The sequence below is a fragment of the Lutjanus erythropterus genome, chromosome 16 (genome assembly GCF_056507025.1).
Source record: "Lutjanus erythropterus isolate fLutEry1 chromosome 16, fLutEry1.hap2, whole genome shotgun sequence".
NCBI lineage: Eukaryota > Metazoa > Chordata > Actinopteri > Lutjaniformes > Lutjanidae > Lutjanus > Lutjanus erythropterus.
Window position 1 is genome coordinate 28,261,237 of NC_139332.1, and position 24,675 is coordinate 28,285,911.

Consider the following 24,675-nt stretch of genomic DNA (forward strand, 5'->3'; position numbering starts at 1 on the left):
GACTAACTTCAGCATCTTTCAACCTAAGCAACAATTTTAGCACTCTAACTGGATGTACTTTGACATTTTGTGATTCCCCTCAAGCAGTACATTGCAGCTTGTTTACTGTTATCCTTTAAAACTTAGTGTTAAAGTATGAGATGAGTCATAAAGTTAGTCCTTGGTCATACCAGACTAAGTAAGGCAGTTTTACTGAATAAGAATTCAATCTTTGTCTTTCAGAAGTTAAGTTTTTTTTAAACAAATCATTTGAACATGACAGGCTAATAGTTGGACTTCAATAAGTTTGCCTTATTTACTAATAAATAAATGCTATTACTTATTTCAGGGAACTGCAGGATCGCAGAGCGTCACAGTGATGGTGGGAAACATGAGTCAGACAGCCAGCAGCTCCTTCACCTATGATAACAACCTCACACCCCAGATCTCAGGCCTGAGTCCCCGCACCACCACCGTGTTTGGTGAGTTGAGAGCCTTTTTTTTTTTTTTTTTGCGCATTTATAAGCTCTGTTCATACATTTAATAACCTTTCGGCGAGGTAGGATAATTATAAAGCGTTACTGAGATGGGTAAACCCAGACGAGTGCTTGGATTAAGTTCTTTGGGATGGTTAGATGAAAAGTTTAATGGGGAGGATGGTTTTTGTCCTCAAAGGTCAATAGAAATCCTATCTGTGGAGTGAAAGCAACAGACAGTCTGAAGTCTACAGTCCTCGTCCTTGTGTCATTCTTTGTTTATGAAAAGAGAAGGACTCAATGCTTATTCATTGTGTTTCAATGCCTCACCTCATAACAAACCAGTCAGTTATCTATAGACATAGAACGTTTGTCATTAGAAAATTAATCCTATGAAACCAACATTGTTAGAACATATAGAATGGATTCATTGTTAAGATCATTAGCCTGCAATTTCCTGTGGTATAAAAGCAGTTATATAACAGGTTACTGTTTAAAAATAAGTGCAGTGGGGTTACTGAGAGCATGTACATTTGTGATTATGGATCACCTGAAATGTAGCCTGGCATCACTGTGACTGGTTCAGTTTGCGTTCACAAAGGAAAAACTCAAACAGTCCACAAGTTGTAAACGCAGGTCATGTGGTGGAAATGTCATTTGATTTAAAAGTCATGAAGTCGAATGATAAAAATATATTAAATGGCCCAATTTCTAACTGGATATCAGACATTATGTGGGCCTTTTCCCCCTCAAACAAGCGTGTTGTGATAGGCTCAATAAGAAAATAGTAAATGGCTCGTGGAATTGTAACTTTGGTGCAATGGCCAGCAGTAGTAGCTTCTTTTTATTTTCTCTCCCATATGTCCAAAACTGGACTTTCACTGTGTTATGATGGCTCAGCGGTCAGTGACTGTCTCGGTGTCGTACGTCCACAAAACCCTATTTTCATGTGAAAGCTGCCTGGCCTGGTGGAGATCCAGGGCTGGTGGAAACGTCTCCGAACAAGAGTTTGGCTAGGTGTATCGGCCGGAGCAGGTGAAACGTGAGCTTGCAGATTCGTCTGGTTCCCAGGCTACCTGAAACGCCTCTGTGATGGAGCAACATAAGATATCAATGTAATTACATGTGTCTGAAGGGAAGAAGAAAAGCATGATGTTCAGAGGTGTCGTGTAATTCAACTGTGACCAGGAGCTTAAAGGAGTGGAAACCTTTTGTTATCACTGTCACCTCACTACTCGTACTATAACGCCATGTAATGCTGACCTGCAGGTTTTTTCTGGTTTTGCCTCTGTGCTTACTAAACCTGGAGAATCTGAGCCGAGGACTTTAACGTGTCAACTTAACATAATTATAGTAAACAATACAAAAGCATCCAGACAACAAGAATACCTCTAATCTGCAGGACACTCAGTTCTTTGATTATTAACAGCTGACAAGTGCTAATTATCTTGACTTCTTGAATAACAAAAGCTCTTGCCTTGACGTTTTCTTTTTTTTTTTGTTTCCTTTTGTGTAGGACACCGAGTTCTCACCATCCAGGGTTCGAACCTGGGGGCAAAAGACAATGACAGCATGGTGATAGTAGGTGGGAGGGAGTGCGTCACTGTGCAGTGGACTGCGACAAACATCACCTGCCGTCTCCCCGTGCTACCACCTGGTCTTTACAAGGTGGATGTGCAGGTTGGAAACAATGGCTACCCGCAGACAAGGTACAGCTACTCTGAATGACACTGAGTGATTTACTCTGCGGGCAGCGATCCATCTGTTAATGCGCCAGCTAGAGATAGTATCATCAGCTTTTAAAAGCATTTTAAATGTTTCCTACCTGTCAAACAGGCAGCATGTGAGCTTTTACTGTGTCAGGGTTTAATGTCATAATAGATCTGAAGATAAGGACAAAATTTTGCATATCATATTGTATAAGATGTTCCCTGATTTTATTTTCTCTTTCTAGATTTTTAAACGATATACTCAGTTTAGTCTCAGCAAGTTATAAAACATAAGTAAAAGGTCTACATCCACTCTGAAAAGGATATCTAGACATTTCAAGATACATTTTTAAACTTATATTTAGTTATTTATATCGTAATATTACAAATATTTTAAAATAAACTCACAAAAGTCACTTTTCTTTTCAATCTCTTCTACTCCTTTCCTCCCTACTCTAAACCCTTTTTGCATATTTTAGAGAAGGACAGGGGATCTTGAACCTCACTTTTTCTTCCTCTTGTCTGTTTCATCTTTTTATATTGTTTTATCTTATCTGTTTTGTGTGATATACAGCAGAAGACAGACACATCAATTCAATGTAAAATGGCAAGAATAGGAACATAAAACATTTTAAGAAATAAAAACAGTTCAAAATAGTTCAAACTTGGGTAAAATCAGGAAAAACTCACGGATAACAGTATGTTTTAAGAAGGGATTTAAAAGAGATCATGCTGATTCGGCTGACCTGATTTCCTCGAGCAGATTGTTTCAGAACCTCGGGACCCTGACTGAAAACACCCTCTCCCCCTTAGTTTTTAGACGAGCCTGTGGAACAAGAAAAAGACCTCTGCCCAGTGATCTCACGGTACAACCTGGGGTGTAAGGTACTAATAGGTCTGTGATATACGAAGGAGTGAGGCCATGAAGACCTTTAAAAGTCATCAATAAAATCTTAACATCTAAAACCTACTGGGAGCCAATGCAAAGACGCTAAAACAAATAAAACAGGAGTGACGTGATCATGTTTCTTGGTTCTGGTAAAAAGCCTGGCTGCTGAGTTCTGCTCGTTCTCAAGTCTATTAATAGATTTTTGGTTCAGGTGGGTAAAAAAAAGCTCTTGCAGTAATCCAGGCGTGATGAGATGAAGGCATGTAAAGTGTTCTCTTTGTCTTTAAAAGTTAGGATGGAACGTATTTTTGTATAAATATTTCTAAGATGATAAAAAACATGATTGCACAAGCTTTGTAGTGTGTTGGATTATCACCAAACCGCACACCCAGATTCCTCGCAACAGACTTGATATGATCTAATATCAAGATAAGGTTTTGTTCCATCATGTGTAAGGAGTAGAAAGTAGAGATATTTGTATTAGAATGTAGAGAGTAAAAATAATTATTTCCCACTTCTGTCCAGTCAGACCCAGTGTCTGTGTTGTTAAGGTGTCCAGTAAGCTGGAATATTAAAATATAATAGGTAAAAATAACACATTTATACAAAAAACTGTATGATTGCATGGGATTAGCATAAAGTGAGGGTGTCTCTAGGGTGAACATAGCACTCCTCATTCAGATATCTTGAGGTGAGATGTCAAAGGACCACTTTACCTTTTTAAATTGCCACATTTTTTCCCCCCCAAACCTAGCCTAATTTTGAGCATTATTTAACCCCCTTCCTGACAAACTAGCCTGATATGGTTAATATGAATGGATTCTTTAGCTTAAAAACTAGCTTTAAAACTGTTACAGCCTCTGAAGGGGTTGATGAAAAAGACGATATCATATGGTCCATTTTTCTCGCTTCGTTTGGGGCTTAATTGGACACTTTTCTGCTTTTTTTTTTTTTTGTTTCACAGCAACGGTGTCAACGCCACCATTGAATACATCCTGGAAGTCTACAGCATCTCCCCACTTGTCGGCTCTCTGCTGGGAGGAACCAGGCTGACTATTTCTGGATCTGGTTTCAGCAACACCACCTCTGACAACAAAGTCTCCATTGGTGAGCAACATGAGGCCCAGCAATGTTTACCACAGCAACAATCTGTCAGTAAACAGTTTTATTTCATCAGCGGAATTATGGAAAACTCGCCAGCTGGTGTTAATCTACTGTGATGTTACAACCTGTAAATATGGACAGGCAGCACTATAATGCAACTGCACTGGGTTTAATGCATGATCTCACACATTTTTTGTGCTGTTTTTTGACAGGTGAAGCTGAGTGTGAAGTGAAGGCCGCCTCAGAGAACGAGCTGCAGTGTGTAATGCAGTCGGAGGAGAAGACCCACATTGTTACCAACCAGGGATCCCACCACAGTAGGTTTACGTTTCGATCCTTTTTTACAGGTGTCAAACTAAATCTGAGAAGACTTTAACAGAGTACAAAAGAAAGAAGATTAACTTACCGCAAACTGCCGCAAGCAAGGAAGCTGTCACCTGCAGATTAAATGTGACTGCACCTTGAAACTGTTTCAAAAGGAGCGTGTTTCAAAACCAGTTTGACCTCCATTTTTTATAATAATCCATATTTAGAATGGGGTTTGGTCGGTATTTAAATTACATGTTGCTTGTATCTGTTTACTAACTAACTTTACATTTGTGTGTGTGTGTGTGTGTGTGTGTTGCAGCTTACGGACAGGGGTATGCATGGAGTCCCGCCTCTCTCACGGTGTTGGTTGGAGACACAGTAATGTGGCGCTGGGAGGCTTTGCCCTTCCAGAACGTCGGGTACCGCGTCTTCAGTGTCTCCAGCCCAAGTGGCACCACCTACGAAGGGGGACCTTTGAACAGCGGAGATACCAAGACAAAAGAAGGTAGAAAACTGAGTCGCTATCGCTCAACAAAAATTAGGTATTGAGCCACACCCTTATATTGTTTTAACCTGTTAGATATCATCGATTTGAGTTGTTCATTGCCTGGGAAGCATCATATTGTTATTCATGTTTGCACTGGTATATTCTCTCTTCTTCTTTACCTTAAGTTTATCAGATAAAAGTGTTACAGTGAGATTAGAATCTCCCTTTCAAGCAAGAACTGGCCAAGAGACATTGGAGAGCCATACAAAATAATAAATGTGTACAAGAGTAAGAAAATAAATGTTGAAATATTAAGATAAATAATAAAATATAAAAGAATACTTAATAATTGGCATTTAATTCTGTATCTATATTATCTATACATTTTTTTAAAATATATATTTATTTTTACATATAGATTACTCATTAGATTCTCAAACTGTGGTGCGTGTACCACAGATGGTACATGAGATTCCTCTAGTGGTACGTGAAGGAATATCGGATTTTCTTTTAATGAAATAAATTAATTTAAAAACATTCCAAACAGGAACTACTACAAAGAGAAGTGCACATTAGGAGGACAATATCTAAAAGCAGCCATGTTGAAGATGAAGTGGACGACAGTGAGCCGAGTACTAGTGCTAGTAGCTGCTTAAAAAATGCCAGTGAAGCATTCACTAAACCTGCTTGCACCAAACTGCCCAAAACTTTCTTTGATGATGCAGTAAAAAGTGTTTGAGCCGAGCCACGCTGCAGACTCTGTTAACAGTGACAAACAGATCTGCTCGTCTCCTTTATCTTGTCAGCCTCTCCCTCTCCTTGCAGTTCTCATGCGTTTACAGATTTATTCTTTTTATGGCACTCTTATGACTCTGTAAGAAGAGAGCCTAAAGCGATATTAAATGAGTAAATACATTGGAACCGACAGTTAAAAAGCACATGTGCTTAGTTGCAGATTTTATGTATGAATGGAGTTTTAAAAACTTTAGGTTTGGTAATAACAGAAAAGCTATAGTTGTAGTTCATGCATACTTTCTTGCAACGCATTACAGTTCATGTTCATCCTTTTTATAGTGGAATAGAATTGCTATTTTTTCACTTTATTGGAATTTTATCTCTTCTTGATGTTGATGGTTTAATTCTAGCTCATTTTCCACTAATTCTTCTACAGCTATGTTATTTATACTTTTTTTTTTCCAGACGCCCCAATTTTGGTGTAATTTACTTGTCAGTGATGTTGTGATAAAGAGGATATGCAACACATGTGGTATGCAGTGCATGCCATGTGATGTGTCACATCTGTCAACATGTGGGAAAGACAAATGCACACCGTGTTGAAGAATGCTTCATGAAATGATGTCACAATATTTACAGTCTCATTCTGGCTTCCCTCAGGGTTTTACCGCTACCGTTTCACTGCACCCGGCGTGTTTTACTACAGCAGCGGCTACATAGACAGCAGCAAGGTCAAGCTGCTGCAGGGAGTCGTGAAAGTCAAGCCTCGGGAGGATAAGAGCAACAAGATCTCTGTCAGCGTGGGAGGAGTCAATGCCAGACAAGTGGCAGGAGGTAAATGCATAGATGTTGATAAGATCTGATGTGTTTATCAGAAAATAAATCAAATAATAAGAGTCAGAATCTGGTGAATAAAGTTTATCTTTTTATAAACATGAGTCCAACTGAGATCCAAATGAAAATTGCCTCCCCTTCAGGTTCTCGTCGCGTCTCCAGAGCCACCGCCCAGTGCGTCGCCTCCCCACAGTGCCAACAGACCAACAGCACTTCGAATGGCCTCTCCTTCAGCACTTCCTCCTGCTCCACCCCCACAGTCAACTCCATCTCTCCCAACCAGGGCTCATACCACCAGGTCATCCACATTCAGGGCAGCAGCTTCAGCGACATCGCCTGCGCTAATGAGGTTAGCGATTTTATGGTTCGAATCTAAATGGATTTTAAATTTGAAATGTACTGAAATGTTAAAATTCTTTGGTCGATTCAGGTACTTTCTTTTGTTTGTTGTTAATCACTATTAAAGGGTTACTACCTGTTGCAAACTGGACCTTATTTTCCCATGTTTTTGTGACCAGTGGGGCCAAAAAAAATTTTAATTGGTCCAGTATTGAGCAAGACCACTGCAGCCAGCAGCTGGGAAAATGGGCTGCAATGTAATCCTTATGTCTGACAGCATTATGAAAAGGATCCCTCCAGGGATCTTTTTTGAAAGAATAAGATCTCTAGTACAAAGATATTCAATTTACTGTTCCTCTGTTCTCCCTCCTGGCTCTCAGTCTTGATAAAACAGTGAATGTTTGTACAGAGCTTGTTGTGACGGACTCTGGTGTCTCTGCGTCCTGTAGGTGACGGTGGGAGATCAGCCCTGTCAGGTGATCAACAGCTCTCGCTCTGAGATCAACTGCCAGCTCAGCTACAACAGCCAACTTCCCACCGGCGTCGCTCACCTCGTAGCCGTCAGAGTCAACAACCTCGGCAGCGCTGTCATCGCCATACCGAACGAGCTCGGCCGCCGTTTCGTGGTTCTGCCCGTGGTCAACTCCGTCTGGCCTCATGTCGGCAGCCCCACCGGCCACACACGGCTCCTCATCCACGGTTCTGGCTTCTCTCAGGGACAAGTGACTGTAGCCGGCGAGCCATGCACCTTTGTGTCAGGGAATTACACTCACATCACCTGTGACACCTCTTCGTCTCAGCCTCACAGCGGCAATGTCATCTTCCAGACGGGTAGGATCCAGAGCTCCTGCCACGCAAACTGCTCCTTCACGTACTCCTCGTCTGTCACTCCCACTGTCACCGGGATTTCCCCTGACAGCATCAGCGATCTCACCACCGTCAACATCTCTGGCTCAGGATTTGGCAGCCGTGCGGATGACGTGGTGGTGTTTGCCAGCACCACAGAGCTGCGGGTCACCGCTGTCAATGATGGCAACATTTCGGTGAGAGTCGACGCTCTTCCTGCAGGCGACCACCCTGTCAAAGTGATCGTGAGAAGTAAAGGCCTCGCATCCGGCGCCATCACCCTGAGCAGCCGTGCCCAAGCCGCCCTTAGCCCTGATGTGGGCAGTCTGGCAGGAGGAACCCCTCTCGTCTTGACTGGGAACGGCTTCGCTCCAGGCAACACCAGCGTGATGGTCGGTGGTCAACCCTGCAACATCCAGGAGGTGACGTCGGGTCGGCTTCGCTGCTTGACGCCTCCTCACAGCGAGGGGCTGGTGACCGTCAACATCCAGGTCTTTTCTGTGCAGTATCCTCCTCTCAACTTCACCTACGCTGCTGCCCACACTCCCAGCATCAGCTCCATCAGCCCCACCTCTGGTAACTATAGTCCTATACGTCCAGATTCCTTTTACAAAATGATACAAGATCATGGTCCAGTAAATAAACAAACATTGATAATAATGTTATTTATCACATAAAAAGAATAAACATTAAAAAGCCTATAACTCTTATTTCTTTTCAAATTAACTGACTTATTAATCAAGTTAACTTGGGACAGGGATGGACACTAAGCCTACATGTGTATGCATTTTAGTTGCAAATGCTTTGATAACATTTGAAAGTTTATACATATCATTAAACAGCTGGAACCATCATTTCCCCGTCTTCCTCTCTGTTTATTTCCCACAGGGCCGAGCGGTGCGGTCATCACGCTGACAGGTTCAGGATTTGGCAACGACTCTCAGCACGTCTCCGTCACCATAAACCGCGTCCCCTGCAATGTGTCCACTGTGTCCGACACGCAGGTTCAGTGCGTCGCGGGAGCCAACCCAGGAGGGGCGTACCCCGTCATGCTGCATCACCGGGTCAAAGGTCACGCCCAGTCAAATGTCGTGTTCACGTATGAGCTGACTCTGACCAGCGTGCAGCCCAACGAGGGTAAGCAGAGAGACGTCTAAACGATCCATTGAACTGCACCGTTACATCAGCCTTCAGTGATGTATATTCATGTTATTTTATACTCACAGTGTGGGCACACATACTGAATATACAGTATAGCTCAGCACATACGACAAACAACTGAGGCAACTGAAAATAAACACCCAAAATTTTATCTCTGCCGACACGTCAGCTGCTCCATAAATTTACAGATCTAGAATCAAAAACTTTGCATTACATACACTAATGCATAAAAGTATCCCTCTTAAGAACATAATTACAGTAATTAGAGTAGTTGTAATTTGTTACTTTCACCCCTGGTGGAGAGTGTGAGGAGTGAGATATTGTTTAAGTGGGACACATTTTCAGACAGTCTCTCCTGGAAGACATTCATAGTGTTGCCCTCAGTTGTTCACATGAAAAGTGACAGAAATAGTTGTGTCAAGAGTGAAAAAAAAACAGATCCAGACAGTAGAAATCAAACCAGCTTACTCTGTCATTTCTGCAGAGCTGATAAATAATGGCGTGAAATTGTGGTGAAATTAAGAAAGTTACAAAAATGGTCAGACAGAGAAAAAGGAATGGGGAGAGGGAGTTTCTGAAGCTATTCAACCATCTGAGAAGCAGCTCTGAAGAAGTATTGTGGCCCTTTTTTTCTCAGTTTTCACAGAGAAAACAAATAACAACAAATATGTCATTATTAAACACAAACATGAAACTCAGAAAGAAAGCCTTCCCTGTCGTCTCAGATGTATTTTAATCAGAGTCCCCCAAAAGAAAAAGAAAATAGATTAATGAAACAGAAGGAAATAAGTAGAGATTATGCACCTATAGTTACTAACAGATCGTCTTGTCTTACTGTACGTCTTTATCATCATACTGAATGTGTTTTGTCTCCCTCTCCTCTGTGATTCAGGCAGTTTTGGCGGCGGCGCTCTGCTGTCCGTGCAGGGTTCAGGGTTTGACCCGAACAACTCCACTGTGACGATCTGCGGGGAGGAGTGTAAAGTTGACAGAAAAATGTCGACATCGAGCCGTCTGTACTGCCAGTCTCCATCCAACAACGGTAAGTTTGGTTTAGTTTGATTCACCAGGATTTCACTCAGATCAACAGTTCTTCTTATTTCTTCTCCTCTCCAAGAAAATTGTCCCTTTTAAATTTACTTATCCAATCAGAATAATTTGTAATTTTGACAAAGTTTAGAAGGTGCTTATCCAAAGTCAGTGTGTTACCTGCAGTAGATGGAAGTCAGCATGCTCCCAGTGTGAAGAAGAAGCAGCAGGAGTACTGGTGTAGGAAGTTAATCAATGTACTGCTGTGGACATGTTAGGTACCTAAAAAAAATCAATATCAGCTGCCTTGATCTGTTAGTTTGTTTGTGTTTTTGTGTGACTTTGGTGTTTAAAAGGGTAAGTTTGTACTCACCAAAGTCACGCAATTAAAAATTAATCAATTAATCAAAACTACACTTTAACAAGCAGTAATGAGTTGTGTTGGGAGTGCGATTTTTGTCCTTTTTTTGCCCTGGATTTTGCCTCTTAGGCTACACACAGGTTTCTTTGTGTCCAAATCAACATTTAATCTATACTTTAGTTTAGAGTTCACAGTCTTCCAAAAATACACCAGAGTAAGATGCGTTTGTAAAGGACAGGGCTGTTTTTTGTTGTAAAGATGCAAATACAACATTTTTCATTAAGTGTCCAGTCAAGGAGACTAAGCATAAGTGGAAGTCCACAAAGGTCATAGGTCAACAATACAAAACAAAAAGTCCTCTGCACTTGCAATTAGAGATGTAATAATTAGTCTTCTTTTTTTGTTTTGTCATCCTAAAAACACCAAATGATTTACATTTTTTCTCTGACTCAGTCATTTTACTACTTTGGCTGCTGGTGAACAAAAGAGGAGGCGTTTTGTCGTTCTAGTAAAGGTTAAGGGTGAAAACCTTTAAAAGTTTTTCACATTTTTCTCTGGAAAGAATGTGTTTCTGCTGGTGTAGGATATTTTTGGATCCAGACTCATTATAACAAACCAGTTCAGTCTGAATTGAACTTTAAACACTCAAATGGAGACAGACTTTTGTTTTTGAGGAATGTTGTCAGCCTTTCATGGCAGATGGCACGTCAGATAAGACAATACGTTGTCATGGAGGATGAAACATCTGAACCTGCTTGTTATCTCTGAGCGTGCATCTTGATTCCTCCTGTCATTCTGTTGTTGCATGTGCCCGTCTGACTGTCTGTGGCGTGTCTGCGTGTCTCGTCTGCTCTCAGGCTCTCAGGCGGAGCTGAGCTGCGTGGTTGCTGTCGTCAACCAGCTGGACGCCGTCAACATCTCGAATGGCTTCACCTACAAATCTCAGTTGACTCCGGTGATCACGGCGGTTTCTCCACGCAGAGGAGGCACCGCCGGAGGCACCCGGCTCACAATCACCGGCTCCGGTTTCAGGTGCAGTGAAGGAAGCAAATGTACAAATGACACAATGCAGAGACACACCCAGATTACGGACCACTGGCTGAGAATTAAGCGCTCAACTTACATCGTACAATTGCTTTTGTTTCGCTGGACGTCTTTGCTTTCATTGGGTTTAATGCAACATAAAGACACTTTCTCAACTTTGGGACTTAGTGATTTCCAAACAAATACTGAGTTTATTTTACACATATTATTTCCACATAACTTTGCCAAGAATAAAGCTTTAATGTACACTTAATGTACAGTTACACACCCAAAATGACAACTCATATTACGCATTGACAACACATTATAATGAACAGAGAGTGTATGTATTATATTATAGAGTTTGAATAGTCACTATATCATACCATAAAATACAAACATATTGTTACAATATTATATTATATTATATTATATTATATAACTGTATTTATATTATATATTTATTATATGCATGTAAAATATGCATGTTGCAATACAATGTATAATCTAAGGTTTAGTTAATCTATATTTCTGTCGATTCATCAGTTATTGAATCTGTTTATTAATGTGTTGTATCTGTTCGCTCTTTCCCGCCTCACTGAATCTCATCACGTTCACTCACTCTCCCTCCTCACAGCACCAACATGAACGAAGTCAACGTGACCATCGCGGGCTCTGTGTGTGACATTCAGTCGACCAACAACACACACATCATCTGTGTGACAAACGCCCAGCGACAGTCTCAGGAAACCAAAGTCAGAGTCAGCATCGGAGACCGCGGCATCGCCAAGACGGTGAGAGACAACAGTCAGACCCCGTCACGTTACGCACGACACAGTGTCACGTCAACGGTATTATCAGACTGATTATTGTCTTAATCCGATGTTTGTCTCTTTCTGTAGGACAACGCAGATTTCTTCTACATTGACGTGTGGTCGTCCAGGTTTACGTGGGGCGGCCTGTCTCCACCTGAGAAGGGCTCGTTCGCCGTCGTCACCAAAGGCCAGACCATCCTGTTGGACACCAGCACCCCTGTGCTCAAAATGCTCCTCATTAAAGGTACAAAAATTACTCTATCATGGCTATTTGTACTGATACAGAGAAGGTTTTTTCAATTGATTGATGACAGATTTTTCTCTCTTTCTGTGTTTGCCTGTGTGCTTTTTCTCATCTTCCTGTCACAGAAAACTTTTTAAGAAGTTAAATATATTTGTTTTGGATGCAGAGTTTGCAGGATCACCAGAGAAGTTGATGATTTTTTTAGGACACAAACAATTATTATTTTTCAGTATTTTATTGGTGTAACTGGTGCCAATAAGATGCTACAGTATATTAACATGTTAAATGTTTGTGAATATATGCTGAACGTGTTTTATCATCAGTATTTAGTTTGTAACTCGCTGTTTCTTGGTGCTCAGGAGGCACGTTGGTGTTTGATGAAGCAGACATCGAGCTGCAGGCAGAAAACATCCTGATCACAGACGGCGGACGGCTCCAGATCGGCCAGGAGGGGGCGCCGTTCCAGCACAAAGCCATCATCACGCTTCATGGAAACCTGCGCTCACCTGAACTTCCTGTTTATGGCGCCAAGACGCTGGCTGTCAGAGAGGGAGTTCTGGACCTCCATGGTATGAACACAAACAGAGGAGGGTACTGATATGAAGTCACTAGCTTAGCTTAACACATACAGAGAAGAAAATCCTCCTATCGACACCTGTAAAGCTTTTTGTACTGATTAAACAAGCAAGATTTAAAGTGTGAGCTTTAGAGGTGCAGGTTGACTGACTTAAATAGAAAGGTTAGCTGATTTCAGTCTGTGTGCTAAGTTAAGGTAATCTTCATATTTACTGCACAGATATAAAAGAAGTATCGATCCTCTCATCTAACTCTCGGCAAGGAAGCAAATATGTGTGTCTCCCAAAATGTTAAAGGAGAAATCTGCGATATATTTTTACTGTAATAAATCATACAGCAAAACAACTATGATATGCAATCAGAGGTTAAGGAAACACAACAAACTTACAGCTGTAGTGTCCTCTTTTGAAATTTCCATTCTGGTCTGCAACTTTTGTTAGTTTGCTTATTTAACCTCGTTGTTTTTTTTTAAAAAAAAAAGAGAGAGAGAGAGAGAGAGAGAGAGTTTGTGACAATTCTAGAAGTAACAAAGGTATGTTTACTAAAGTATTGTATAGTATATTACTTTTTATGCTTTTCATTTCTTACACTCCACTATTTTTTACAGGTAAATATTTTTCAATATTCTTTCAATATTTTTTTCAAAACATGTTTAACTTGTAAATCATGATGCATTATTTAAAGAAAAAAACTCTCTCTCATAAAGTCTTTTTAGTCCTTAAAGTTCTATTTCATTATGTCAGATCCTGCCTTATTCTTTCTTCTTTCAAGATACACCGATTTCTATAACTCTGATTTAAGAGCTTGAATCAGCAGGAAATTTTTTTTTTTTAGAAGCATGGTCAGCTCCAGGATTTTTAATCTCCCAGTGCGAGGAAGAGGCTTGACTAATATGTGTGGTGCTACGAAAATAGTTGATTTTCATGACTTCAGAGTTATTTTATAAGGAAGGTCTTGTTTTTTCAGTAAAAGCAAATATGGCAAACAGCAGATTACATATAAATGTAGTTTTTCATTGAATTTGGACAATGGATATTCAGCAAAATAGCTATAAGGTCAAAAAGGCAATGACAAAACCTTTTTTTACATGCAAATGTGACAGACTTAAGCATCACACAGCATTCCTGCAGCCACAATTAATAACACAATACATTGAAAATGCAAGAAGAAGAGGAAGTGCATTTATTCTTTATGTATTATCAGACAACTATATAAAGTAAAATATAATACATTTATAATACAATGTAATACATTTCTATTCCAAACAAAAAAAACACCAACAGAAAACAAAATTAATAGGCTGACAATATACATGGGAAATAATGTTACAGATTAATTGTTCATCACAACGTCAGAAATGAAAAGAATAATATCAGTAACAATGCATCAACAACAAGAAGTGCGTTTACCCCTCTGCCTGTCAACTGCGGACACATGTTGTAAAACGAGGTGGCTGGTTATTAACTTTTACATATTTCCTCATTTAAAAAGTACTAAAATGCTTGAAGGGACTCAACTGTGGGCTATACAGATCTGTGCTGTGGCTATAGCACCCCCTGGCCCTGGATGTAGTGTGTCACAAGACTGAGATTTTGCTGATTAAACTGGTAAAAAAAAAAAAAAGTTTAAAAAGTTGTGATGTTGGTGATAATACTTATGTACTTGAACAAGTTTTGTAACTTTGATATTATACTATTTATACTTCAGTAAAAGATGAGAATATTTATTCCACTGATGAATTACTATCAAGCATAAAGCAACAGAAATAACTGAAACAGTCGTGACCCAAATATTTCAAAAACCCCGATTACATTTCATTATGTCATGTAAAAGTGAGCTGACAGAGTAATTTGAGTCTTGTGTCTTGGAGGGATGTTATTATTGCCGACACCTCACCTGCCACCCTCAGGTGCAAATCCTTGTTTCAAATCATTGTTGACAACCTGTTTCTCCAGGTATTCCAGTTCCCGTCCCCTGGACACGCTTGGCCCAGACGGCGAACAACGGCTCCCGTACACTGACTCTGATGAAGGCGGTGACATGGAAAGCTGGAGATCAAATCGTCATCGCTTCTACTGGCCACAGGTACAGCAAAGGTCTCCAGGTCATGCGTGTCAAAGCACAAAGAAAAGTTATGGAGCTGCATGTCAAAAATATTTTAATTTCTGTTTCCAGGCACAGCCAGAGAGAGAACGAGGTGAGGAAGATCGCCAACGTGTCGGCTGATGGCAAGACTATCACCCTGACCGAACCGCTCAAGTACACTCACCTCGGGGTGTCCGTCACGCTGCCCGATGGTACGGTGTTTGAGGGCCGAGCTGAGGTGGGTCTCCTCACCAGGAACATTGTGGTGCGAGGCTCCCAACACCAAGAATGGAACGACAACATCAAAGCCTGCCCCGATGGCTTTAACACAGGTACACAGGTGTTTTAGTGCTGTGTAAATGCTGTGTAAGAATAAAAAAAATAGGAGACATAACATCGTCCCCCTCGAGTGAAATCACTTGATACAACTTCAGATTCACCAACATGTGTTCTAGATGTTTTCCAGTTGGTTTAGAGAAACTTGAGTGGATCATTTTTTGGCCATAGGACTGGTGTTACTGCTGTGTCTTCAGGCGAAGGCTGCAACTAAACATTAAAAGTAAAATCCAATGAAAGTCACTGTTTAACAAAGACACAAAACACTATATTTCAGATAAGTTGTATGTTGTAGGCTTGATCCCTACACTTTGGGCATCGTTTGCAACTGTTCCACTGGAACATCGTGTGTTATCATTGGGCTATGCAATAACATCTTTCTGTCTCTGTGCCGCAGGTGAATTCACCACACAAACCTGTTTCCAAGGAAGGTTTGGAGAGGAGGTCGGCAGCGATCAGTTTGGAGGCTGCATCATGTTCCACGCCCCCAGACCAAATGAGAATCTTGCAATCGGCAGACTGGAGTATGTTGAGGTAAAATGTTTTAAACTTTTCCTGCTCAAGCTTTTTGTTCTAACTCTTTCTTTACAGCTAATGATATTGATCAGATCATCCTGTTTTTGTAGATCTCCTCAAACTCTCCATCTGTGATTTTTTGTGCCTTTTGTATGTTCCTTTTTTGCTGCAGGTCTTCCATGCAGGACAGGCCTTCAGGCTGGGACGTTACCCCATCCACTGGCATCTGATGGGAAACATCGACTACAAGTCATATGTGAGGGGTTGTGCCATCCATCAGACCTTCAACAGGGCCGTAACCATCCACAACACCCACCGGCTGCTGGTGGAGCGCAACGTCATCTACAACATCATGGGCGGTGCCTTCTTCATCGAAGACGGCATCGAGACGGAGAACATCCTGCAGTATAACTTGGCCGTGTTCGTCAAACAGAGCACCAGCCTGCTGAATGATGACGTCACTCCCGCTGCCTACTGGGTCACCAATCCCAACAATATCATCCGCCACAACGCCGCCGCGGGGGGCACCCACTTTGGCTTCTGGTACCGCATGCACAAGAACCCTGATGGCCCATCCTATGACAAAAACATCTGTCAGAAGAGGGTTCCCCTTGGTGAGTTTTACAACAACACCGTGCACTCGCAAGGTTGGTTTGGCATTTGGATCTTCGCAGACTTTTTCCCCATGAAGAACGGAGGTTGCCGCTCCTCCACCCCGGAGCCAGCTGTCTTCCGCTCCCTGACCACCTGGAACTGTGAGAAAGGTGCCGAGTGGGTGAATGTGGGCGCCGTGCAGTTCAACGGCTTCGTCATGGTCAACAACGAGAAAGCGGGCATTGAAGCCAAGCGCATCTTGCAGTGGGCCGTGAGCGGCTTCGGAGAGGACGGCGGGGCGATGATGTCCAACAGCACCATCGTGGGACACGTGGATGAGCTCGGACTGGGGGAGAAATACTGCACGGGCAGAGGTATCATCGCGCCATTGGACGACGGGCTGACTGTCCAAAACACCACGTTCATCAACTTCAACCGCGGCTCTTGTGCAGCCATCGGGGTAGCCAAGATCGATGGGACGTGTGTGGATCGGTGTGGTGGCTGGACCGTCAAGTTCAGTGGTGTCCAGTACTTCAACTCCCCCAACAAGGCCGGCTTCAGGTGGGAGCACGAGGTGCAGCTGGTGGACACTGATGGCTCCCTCACAGGTACTCAGTCTGTAGTCTGTAACTGTTCATTTTTTTAACTATTGAACATATTCCTCACTCAAGACTACTACTAAAATGATAGTTTGGATTTTTGGATAGTGTGTTCATTCAACCTTTATTGCAGTAGAGATCACATTTGTTGCTGCATAAAACAATAAAATAAAATAAAAGCTCCTAGAAACTTACAGAAAAGCCACAACAAAACTTTAAGAATGAATAAAAAGCTTAATAATAAATAAAAACAATTAAAATTTAAGGTTTATGAATGAGCTGAAATGGGACAATCTGGAAGTAAAATGTAAAACAGTAAAATTGCTCTATGGATAAAAATGAGGAATGCTTTTAATTGTTCTGCATGTTGATCCATGTTGCAGGTGCACAATATGAAAAAGAAGTTTGATAAAAGCTTTGATTAGTCTCCATCCCTGCATCCGACTAAACTCTCTGTTATCTGTGTTTCCTTGTTTTCAGGAAACGTTGACCACAAAGTCGTGCCCATGAGCGCCTTGCTGGATCCTGCTCACTGTTCACAGAGTGCAGAGTGGAGCAAGGGTTTCCCCGGCGCCGTGTGTGACCACACCGTCGACTTCCATCGCTTGGCGCTCAACAAACCAACACCGAGCTCTCTGAATGCCAAGGATATCATCCTAACCAATTCACATGGTATTAAAAATACAGTCTTTGTGCTGTAACTTATCTGCAACCTTCCACGACCTCTGCTGGTTGTTAGTAGGAACTGCAGCAGATCACAGACCAGTGAGAGGGTTTTATAGTGTTTTTAGAGTGCAGGCTGGAAAATGTGTGTTTAGAGCCAAAAGACCTGGAAACCTGGGAAGCAATGAATTGATTATTAACTAGGTTTGATTTTATTCTGTTATGAACAACCTGCACATAATTTACTTCTCCAAATATTAAATGATTAGAAAAAAAAGATTTAAATTCAATCCAGCAGGAACATGAGACCACTCTTAAAGGAAACCATGTATCTCAAACAATATGTTACTGAAAAAAAAGAAGACAAGGATGAAATCACTCAGGCTGGGTTGCACCAGCAAGGATTAACTTTCAACCCCGTCAATCATCAATCGTCAGTCATGGTTTACTTTTAATTTATGTTACTCCAAAGATTAAATTTAAACTGCTTTTTAATCATCAGTATAGTTTTTACTCTAGACCTAATTCTGTTCTAAATAGCTGCCTTTTTCAGACAGATTAAGCAAAGTAATACTCTGTTGAGCCACAATTAGGCTAACCAACTGTTTAGCTAGCTGGCAAACAATATAACTTTTTACTTTTTTAGCTAGCTAGCAAACAATGTATCATTTTGTTAATAATTTTGGCTATCTAGGTTTCAGCTAGCGAGTAAATAATAGAAAGTTTTTTGTTGTTCTTTTTTAGCTAGCTAGAAAGCCATGTAACACTTTTATGTTTTTTATTTAGATCGTAAACAATATTCTGTTTTTGTATTTCATTGTTAGCTAGCTAGCAAACTATATAACATTTCTTTTTACTTTTTAGCTAGGTTGGTGTATAAACAAATAATGAATGACAATATAGTGAATAACTATTGTAATAATATAAAATATGTCTGTAAAGAAGAAGTTGTAATTGCTGACAAATACTGTATGTTAATATACACTTAGAAATGTTCTTATATTTGCATTCAACAACATTGAAGTGTGATAAAACCATTTGTTAAATGTTTATATACTGCTTAAAATGCTTAATAGGGTGTTACCAAATATATAAATGTAGCTGCTGTAATATAAGACTGTGTCATCTGTGATTTATGGTGTTGAAAGTGTTGTTTTTAATGTCACTATTACAGGCAGCAGTGCAGTTCCCTTTCTGAAGAAGAGAATGACTCATAAGTTTGGCTGGATGGCCTTGCTGCCCTCTAGACAAACATACAACTGGTACTTTAACGACATGGACCACCTCACCAACATCACGTACGCTGCTAAATTCTACGGCTTCAAGGTACGCGGACGATCCTTCACATGATCAAACAAACAAATCTCAAACCAGCTCTCTGCCCGCTGACACTGATATTTTCTTGCACTTTTTCCCCTCGTGCAGTCGGATCAATACGTGATCATCAACCACAACTTCACCCAGAGTCCAGACCGGTTCCACATCATTGACGAGAGGAACGGCTCATCAACGCCGCTGAGCTTCAGCAATAACATAAACGGAGACTGGTACTTCAACGACACCTCCAGCAACCTCTACTACATCGGTAAGACACGTTAATGTGTTAATCCATTGATTGTCGTTCTAATTGTCATGATTGATCATTTAAGTTGCTTAAATGGGCTCAGTGATTTATCACAGTTTTTAAACTTTAAACTTAAAAGTAATGACGACTTTGTTATTATACCATATCTAGAAGTGGCAGCATCACTGTTGGCTGCTATAAAATAATCAGAGAGTTTGATTGTTTGTTGATTGTTAAAACGTGAAAAGTTTATATTTTAGTTTACTGTTCTTCATGATGACCTCAAACTGGAGTTTCCTCTATAATATTTACCACTAAGTCAGACAGGAGCATTCAGTAGATCATTCAGAAGTTGCATCATTTGTGCTTCTTCCTTTATTTGACGCCACTCTGTGTCTGCAGTGTCCGGGAAGACGAGCCAGCGCCAGCGTCGTAACAGCGTTGACCGCTCCCTGCTCGACACCGCGGTGAACCTGAGGGTCTACCGCTGCTTCTTCCCCAATTGCATCCCACCGCCTCCAGCCACACTCGCCCCCTTACCCACCGGCCGACCCACCGACTTCATGTACGTTGAACCTCCAATAAGTTATTTATGGTTTGGCCTTCCTCAGACTAAAATAAATTACCTTTTGTTTTTGTGTTTCTCTCCAGTCGGTGGTCTAATGCCTCTTTCTGGAAAAGTTCATCTGAAAATAACTTCACTGCACCAACAGAGGGCTCTGATGTGGTCATCCCATCAGGTAATGTCAAGACAAAAAAAAAACAACAACTTTAATTTACCAGAGGAAAAGACAACTTACTCCAAATGAGTTTTGTCATTTTATGTATGACATCATGATTTTTCTTTTACTGTAAGAAAAAGGAGGATAGGGAAAATAACTTTAAGACAAACTCTTAACCTTGTCTGGAGGTACAGTTTGAATATTTCTTTGTTTGTTTTTGTTTATTTTTGAAGGCAATATCTGGTTATTCTTTAACAACTTTTGACATTTCAGGGAAACCTGAAATGAGCAAAAATAAAACAACCAAAGATTCGGTTTGAAAAGGAATTTTATTATAGTATGATGTAAACATAATACCTTTGTATCCCCATCAAACCACAGGCAAGTGGGTGGTTTTGGACAGCAGCACTCCTCCTCTGAACAAGTTGACGGTTGTTGGAGTCCTTGAGATCCCGAACCCCAGCTCGTCCAGCAGACACACTCGGGCTGCACCTCAGAACAGCACCGTGGTGATAGACGCTGTCTACGTCTCCATCCAGGTCAGTGTGGAGAAAAAAAATGTTTACAGTGAGCTGTCAACTCAACATCACTTTGTTTATTCAACATTTTTTTTGCATACGATTTTTGGGGGATTTCTAAAAGTCAAAGATTCAAGTTCGTCTAAAGAAAAAAAAGTAAATTATCTCAACAGAACATGATTAGTTGGTTTAACTTTTTCAAACCATAAGAGTTTGAGTTGGTCTCAAAGTTGAAATTTTGAGTTTTCTCAACTTTTTTTGTTTTTACAAGGAGCCCAGACGCGAACTTTTAACTGTTTTTTAAAATTAAGAGTTTATTTTCACTTCAAAATATGTTTCAGGCGGATGTTTTCAACTTTTTAAAATGCGACAAAAACAGCTTTTTGTGCCAATAAATGTCTGTTTATGTCTCAACCAGCCACAGCAGAAGGCTCTGTGGAGATCTGAGTAGTTAGTATCAGCAGTAACATAGAAAAGTATCACCTACACAACATCAAACTAAATCAACAGATAATCAAAATAAAAGGAGATCCCGGTGCTTCCCACATAGTTTGACTGATAGTTGGTATCTGGTGCAGTATGTTAAGTGAGGTGACGTTTATGTTTCAGGGCGGCAGGCTGATTGCAGGACGAGACAACGAGCCATTCACGGGTCAGCTGCACATCAAACTGAGAGGGAACCACCGCACGCCCGACTGGCCTCTGCCCAACGGACCCAACCAGGGATCCAAAGTCCTCGGTGAGAAAAAAAAACAGCTTCAGAATCAACCGACTCTCCTCAAATAATTTATAAGATACTTGCTACTGCGACAGAAATGTATTGTCCACATTGATCCGACTCAGTTTGTGTGTGTCGTTGTGCCACAGGTGTGTTTGGTACTCTGGAGCTCTACGGACGACCTCACAATGTTTACCACACCAAACTGGCTGCCACTGCTGTCGCTGGATCCAACACTCTGAACCTGAGGACGTCCGTCGACTGGAAGGTCAGTGTCCTTTCTTTTAGCTGTTTTTTTTTATTGATATTTTGACAGGACCACGAGACATAACAGATGTTATGACACATCATATCATCAATGAAACAAGCATCATATCAAACAAAGCAAAGGGGAGAGTAACAGATTTAAGTCACCAAACAGATATTAACCCAAGATGCACACAGCCATTCAGTATAATTCCAACGTGAGACACAGTTGTGGACAAAACAGCACTCCATTACAGATGTGCAAAGGATAAACAACAACATCTGAATCTACCAGTTCATTATACCAGGTGTCGGCACAAATTTAGTCCGACATTCACTCTATTAAGGCCAGAAAGAGCCAAGACTTGGTAGAGAATATCTTTATTTTCTCTTTGAACTCAGCGTTTCTGTATGCATTGAGTTGTAAAGATGTTTAAAGCAGAAATAATCAGACAATACCCAATATTTTAATATATATAACACAAACAACTTCCCTATAAATCACCATAACCTTGCAAAGAAAGGAATAGAAAAGAGAAAGAAAAAAAAATACAAAAACAAACAAACAAAACAAACAACCAACAGAAAAAAATAAAGTTAAAAACCCAATCAGTGGCACATTATATCTGTGTTTGAAAATGTGTGTTTGAATAGAATCGCTGAGGATATCTCAGGCCTCTGCAGTGGATGACAGTGCTTTATGAATGACAGCTAATGATCTTTTGATGAGAGTAACATCCCTAAAATGATTTAACCATTATTTTATCAACGGAGCATCAGGGGAGAGCAGTGAGTGTATTATGGTCTTTCTGGCCCCAGTTAAACCTGCAAATATGACCCTTCAAACCCTGTCTAGCGCTCTAGGTGTTGTTTGTTTACATGTCTGCTTGTTTGTTGTGTGTTTCAGGTTGGAGACGAGGTCGCCATCTCCACCACCAGCTACAGCACGTGGGAGACAGAGAAACGCCAGATCACCGCCGTGTCGTCGGATGGCCGCGTCCTGACCCTGAACCAGCCTTTGACCTACACTCACATCGGTCAGTTCAACATCTGTCTCTAGAACCGCAACAATTTGTGACATTTGAGTTAATATCCACTGTACTATTTTCAAACCTAAAAATTAAAAAAAACTGCGCAGTAACATCAGGATCACATCTGTCCATATTCACACGCTCCCTCCATCTCTCTCCTTCCTTGTCCAATCACACTTTTCTTTGTTTTTTTACCTGGTGCCTTTTTTATTCCTTTAAACTCTCTCCAAACAGGTTCTTGTGCTGCAGAAAAATAGCAATAGCATAGTAATTTTAAACAGTAGGTGTACATCAGTGTGTTTGGACCTTTACGGTCAAGTTATAAAGGTTTTTACAGTTGCTATTAGAAGAGATCAAAATGACCTATTTATGTGTCTCAGACTGATCATATTCCCCCCTCTGTCCTCAGGTGAGACTCACTCTGTCTCAGGTACGTCCTTCTCCTACATTCTGGCGGCTGACGTTGGTCTCCTGACCAGAAACATTAAGATCATCGGTCAGGAGTATCCTCAGATGATGAAGGAGTCGTTTGGAGCCAGACTTCTGGTGGGCACCTACTCCTGGGGAGGAATCAACTACAAGGGTAAGTTTTTATGTTTATAAAATTTGATTTTCTGCTTTCACATAATTATTGTGTTTATTTTATGCATTGGATTAATTAGCTTATTACTAAACTGGAGTTTCAGACTTATTTGCCTGTTGATTTTCCAGACAAATTGGACCCAGGAAAGTCTGCATTTAGATTTTAAAGCACAAATATTGGGAGCGAAATGATGTTGCAGCTTTATGTTGATGCATTGTTTATCATTTTCTGTTTTTGAAATGCCTTTGCATCAATAACTCAACATTTATTATAGTTTTTTAAGTAAAAAAACACCAGTTTTATCTTCTAATAATACTGATTTTCATAATGAAAGAATGAATTGTTTTATACAGTAACAGATACATGTAGTCGCCATAAATCATTGTCAAGTTATTTTTGGTTATATTTTCCCCAAATTAAGTTTTGATTAAGTTTTATTATTCCTTGTTTCAACATTATGAAGTGCATAAACATTTTACTGTATATTCAGCCCTCGTGTGGCTTTACCTTCACACTCATTTACATTTTTTAATTATACTGACATTTAAACACATTAGTGCACCACATCACTGTTTGTTATTTTATTCTGAAAGGCAAAGCTCAGATCAGGAACGTGGAGTTCTTCCGCTCCGGTCAGGAAGGCTGGATCGACTCTAATGACCCTCGTTACTCTGTGGCCTTCCTCAACCTGGGAAAGGTACACACACACACACACACACACACACACACACACACACACATTATACATACTTAAAAGTGCCAAACAAAACTCATATACACACTAGTCTTCATACTTTAATTTTTATCTTATTTTTGAAATTTTTATTAAATATATTTCATGTGTTACACATTTTCATTTCCTTTTCAGTACTGTTCCACAAATTAACTTCTAGAGATAATGCATTTGTAGTATAAAAATGGGATTTGTAATTTGCTACTGTTTTTTTGTTTTGTTTTGTTTTGTTTTTTTGTACTGAAAGGTTTCAGCAGAGGACACATACCTTCAAGGTTGTGCTTTCCACGACGGCTTCTCTCCAGCCATCGGAGTCTTTGGGACAGACGGACTGAACGTTGACGATAACATTGTCCACCACACTGTGGGAGAAGGTAAACACTGGACTGTTTCATATTTCTTAACACCTGTTGTATACAGTTAACATGATTTACAAATGCTATACAATCTACACATGGAGCCAGATTAGTAAAAGTAAAGTATTAAAATGTGTTTTTTTTTTGCAGCCATCAGAATTTGGGGCAACAATGTAACAGCGAGGAGGAACCTGGTGATGATGTCACTGTGGCCTGGATCGTATCAGGACAGAGAGGAGCCCTTCAACTTCCTCTGGAACGCTGCTGTCGAGGTCCGTCCTCTCAAATTACAACAGAAACTACTTTTTCTATAATTATCTGTTGCTGCATTTATAATCTGTGCTGTTTTTTTCAGGTCAACGAGGGGACAAATGTTGTGCTGCAGAACAACATCGTGGCAGGTTACGAGAGAGTCGCCTATCGCGTCGACGGTGAACCATGTCCAGGTAACGCAAATGATTCAACCGAAGTGATAATGGGTGTTTCAGTAAGATT

General features: G+C 40.7%; 1 protein-coding gene across 1 annotated transcript in view; it reads left to right on the forward strand.

Annotated features, from left to right (window-relative positions):
• pkhd1l1.1 (PKHD1 like 1, tandem duplicate 1) overlaps positions 1 to 24,675 on the forward strand; it is a 49,589-nt gene that overhangs the window by 18,374 nt on the left and 6,540 nt on the right. Inside the window, exons 32-63 of the mRNA XM_084738619.1 lie at positions 329 to 461; positions 1,972 to 2,164; positions 4,018 to 4,160; positions 4,370 to 4,474; positions 4,786 to 4,971; positions 6,349 to 6,522; positions 6,666 to 6,871; positions 7,311 to 8,283; positions 8,596 to 8,844; positions 9,761 to 9,910; positions 11,116 to 11,290; positions 11,919 to 12,075; positions 12,184 to 12,340; positions 12,700 to 12,909; positions 14,872 to 15,001; positions 15,092 to 15,333; positions 15,735 to 15,871; positions 16,026 to 17,055; positions 17,527 to 17,718; positions 18,884 to 19,035; positions 19,135 to 19,294; positions 19,676 to 19,838; positions 19,925 to 20,013; positions 20,377 to 20,534; positions 21,123 to 21,252; positions 21,381 to 21,499; positions 22,385 to 22,514; positions 22,918 to 23,091; positions 23,685 to 23,788; positions 24,072 to 24,198; positions 24,331 to 24,452; positions 24,536 to 24,626. Coding sequence (XP_084594745.1) covers positions 329 to 461; positions 1,972 to 2,164; positions 4,018 to 4,160; positions 4,370 to 4,474; positions 4,786 to 4,971; positions 6,349 to 6,522; positions 6,666 to 6,871; positions 7,311 to 8,283; positions 8,596 to 8,844; positions 9,761 to 9,910; positions 11,116 to 11,290; positions 11,919 to 12,075; positions 12,184 to 12,340; positions 12,700 to 12,909; positions 14,872 to 15,001; positions 15,092 to 15,333; positions 15,735 to 15,871; positions 16,026 to 17,055; positions 17,527 to 17,718; positions 18,884 to 19,035; positions 19,135 to 19,294; positions 19,676 to 19,838; positions 19,925 to 20,013; positions 20,377 to 20,534; positions 21,123 to 21,252; positions 21,381 to 21,499; positions 22,385 to 22,514; positions 22,918 to 23,091; positions 23,685 to 23,788; positions 24,072 to 24,198; positions 24,331 to 24,452; positions 24,536 to 24,626 — 6,661 coding nt within the window. The remainder of the gene's footprint in view (positions 1 to 328; positions 462 to 1,971; positions 2,165 to 4,017; positions 4,161 to 4,369; positions 4,475 to 4,785; positions 4,972 to 6,348; positions 6,523 to 6,665; positions 6,872 to 7,310; positions 8,284 to 8,595; positions 8,845 to 9,760; positions 9,911 to 11,115; positions 11,291 to 11,918; positions 12,076 to 12,183; positions 12,341 to 12,699; positions 12,910 to 14,871; positions 15,002 to 15,091; positions 15,334 to 15,734; positions 15,872 to 16,025; positions 17,056 to 17,526; positions 17,719 to 18,883; positions 19,036 to 19,134; positions 19,295 to 19,675; positions 19,839 to 19,924; positions 20,014 to 20,376; positions 20,535 to 21,122; positions 21,253 to 21,380; positions 21,500 to 22,384; positions 22,515 to 22,917; positions 23,092 to 23,684; positions 23,789 to 24,071; positions 24,199 to 24,330; positions 24,453 to 24,535; positions 24,627 to 24,675) is intronic.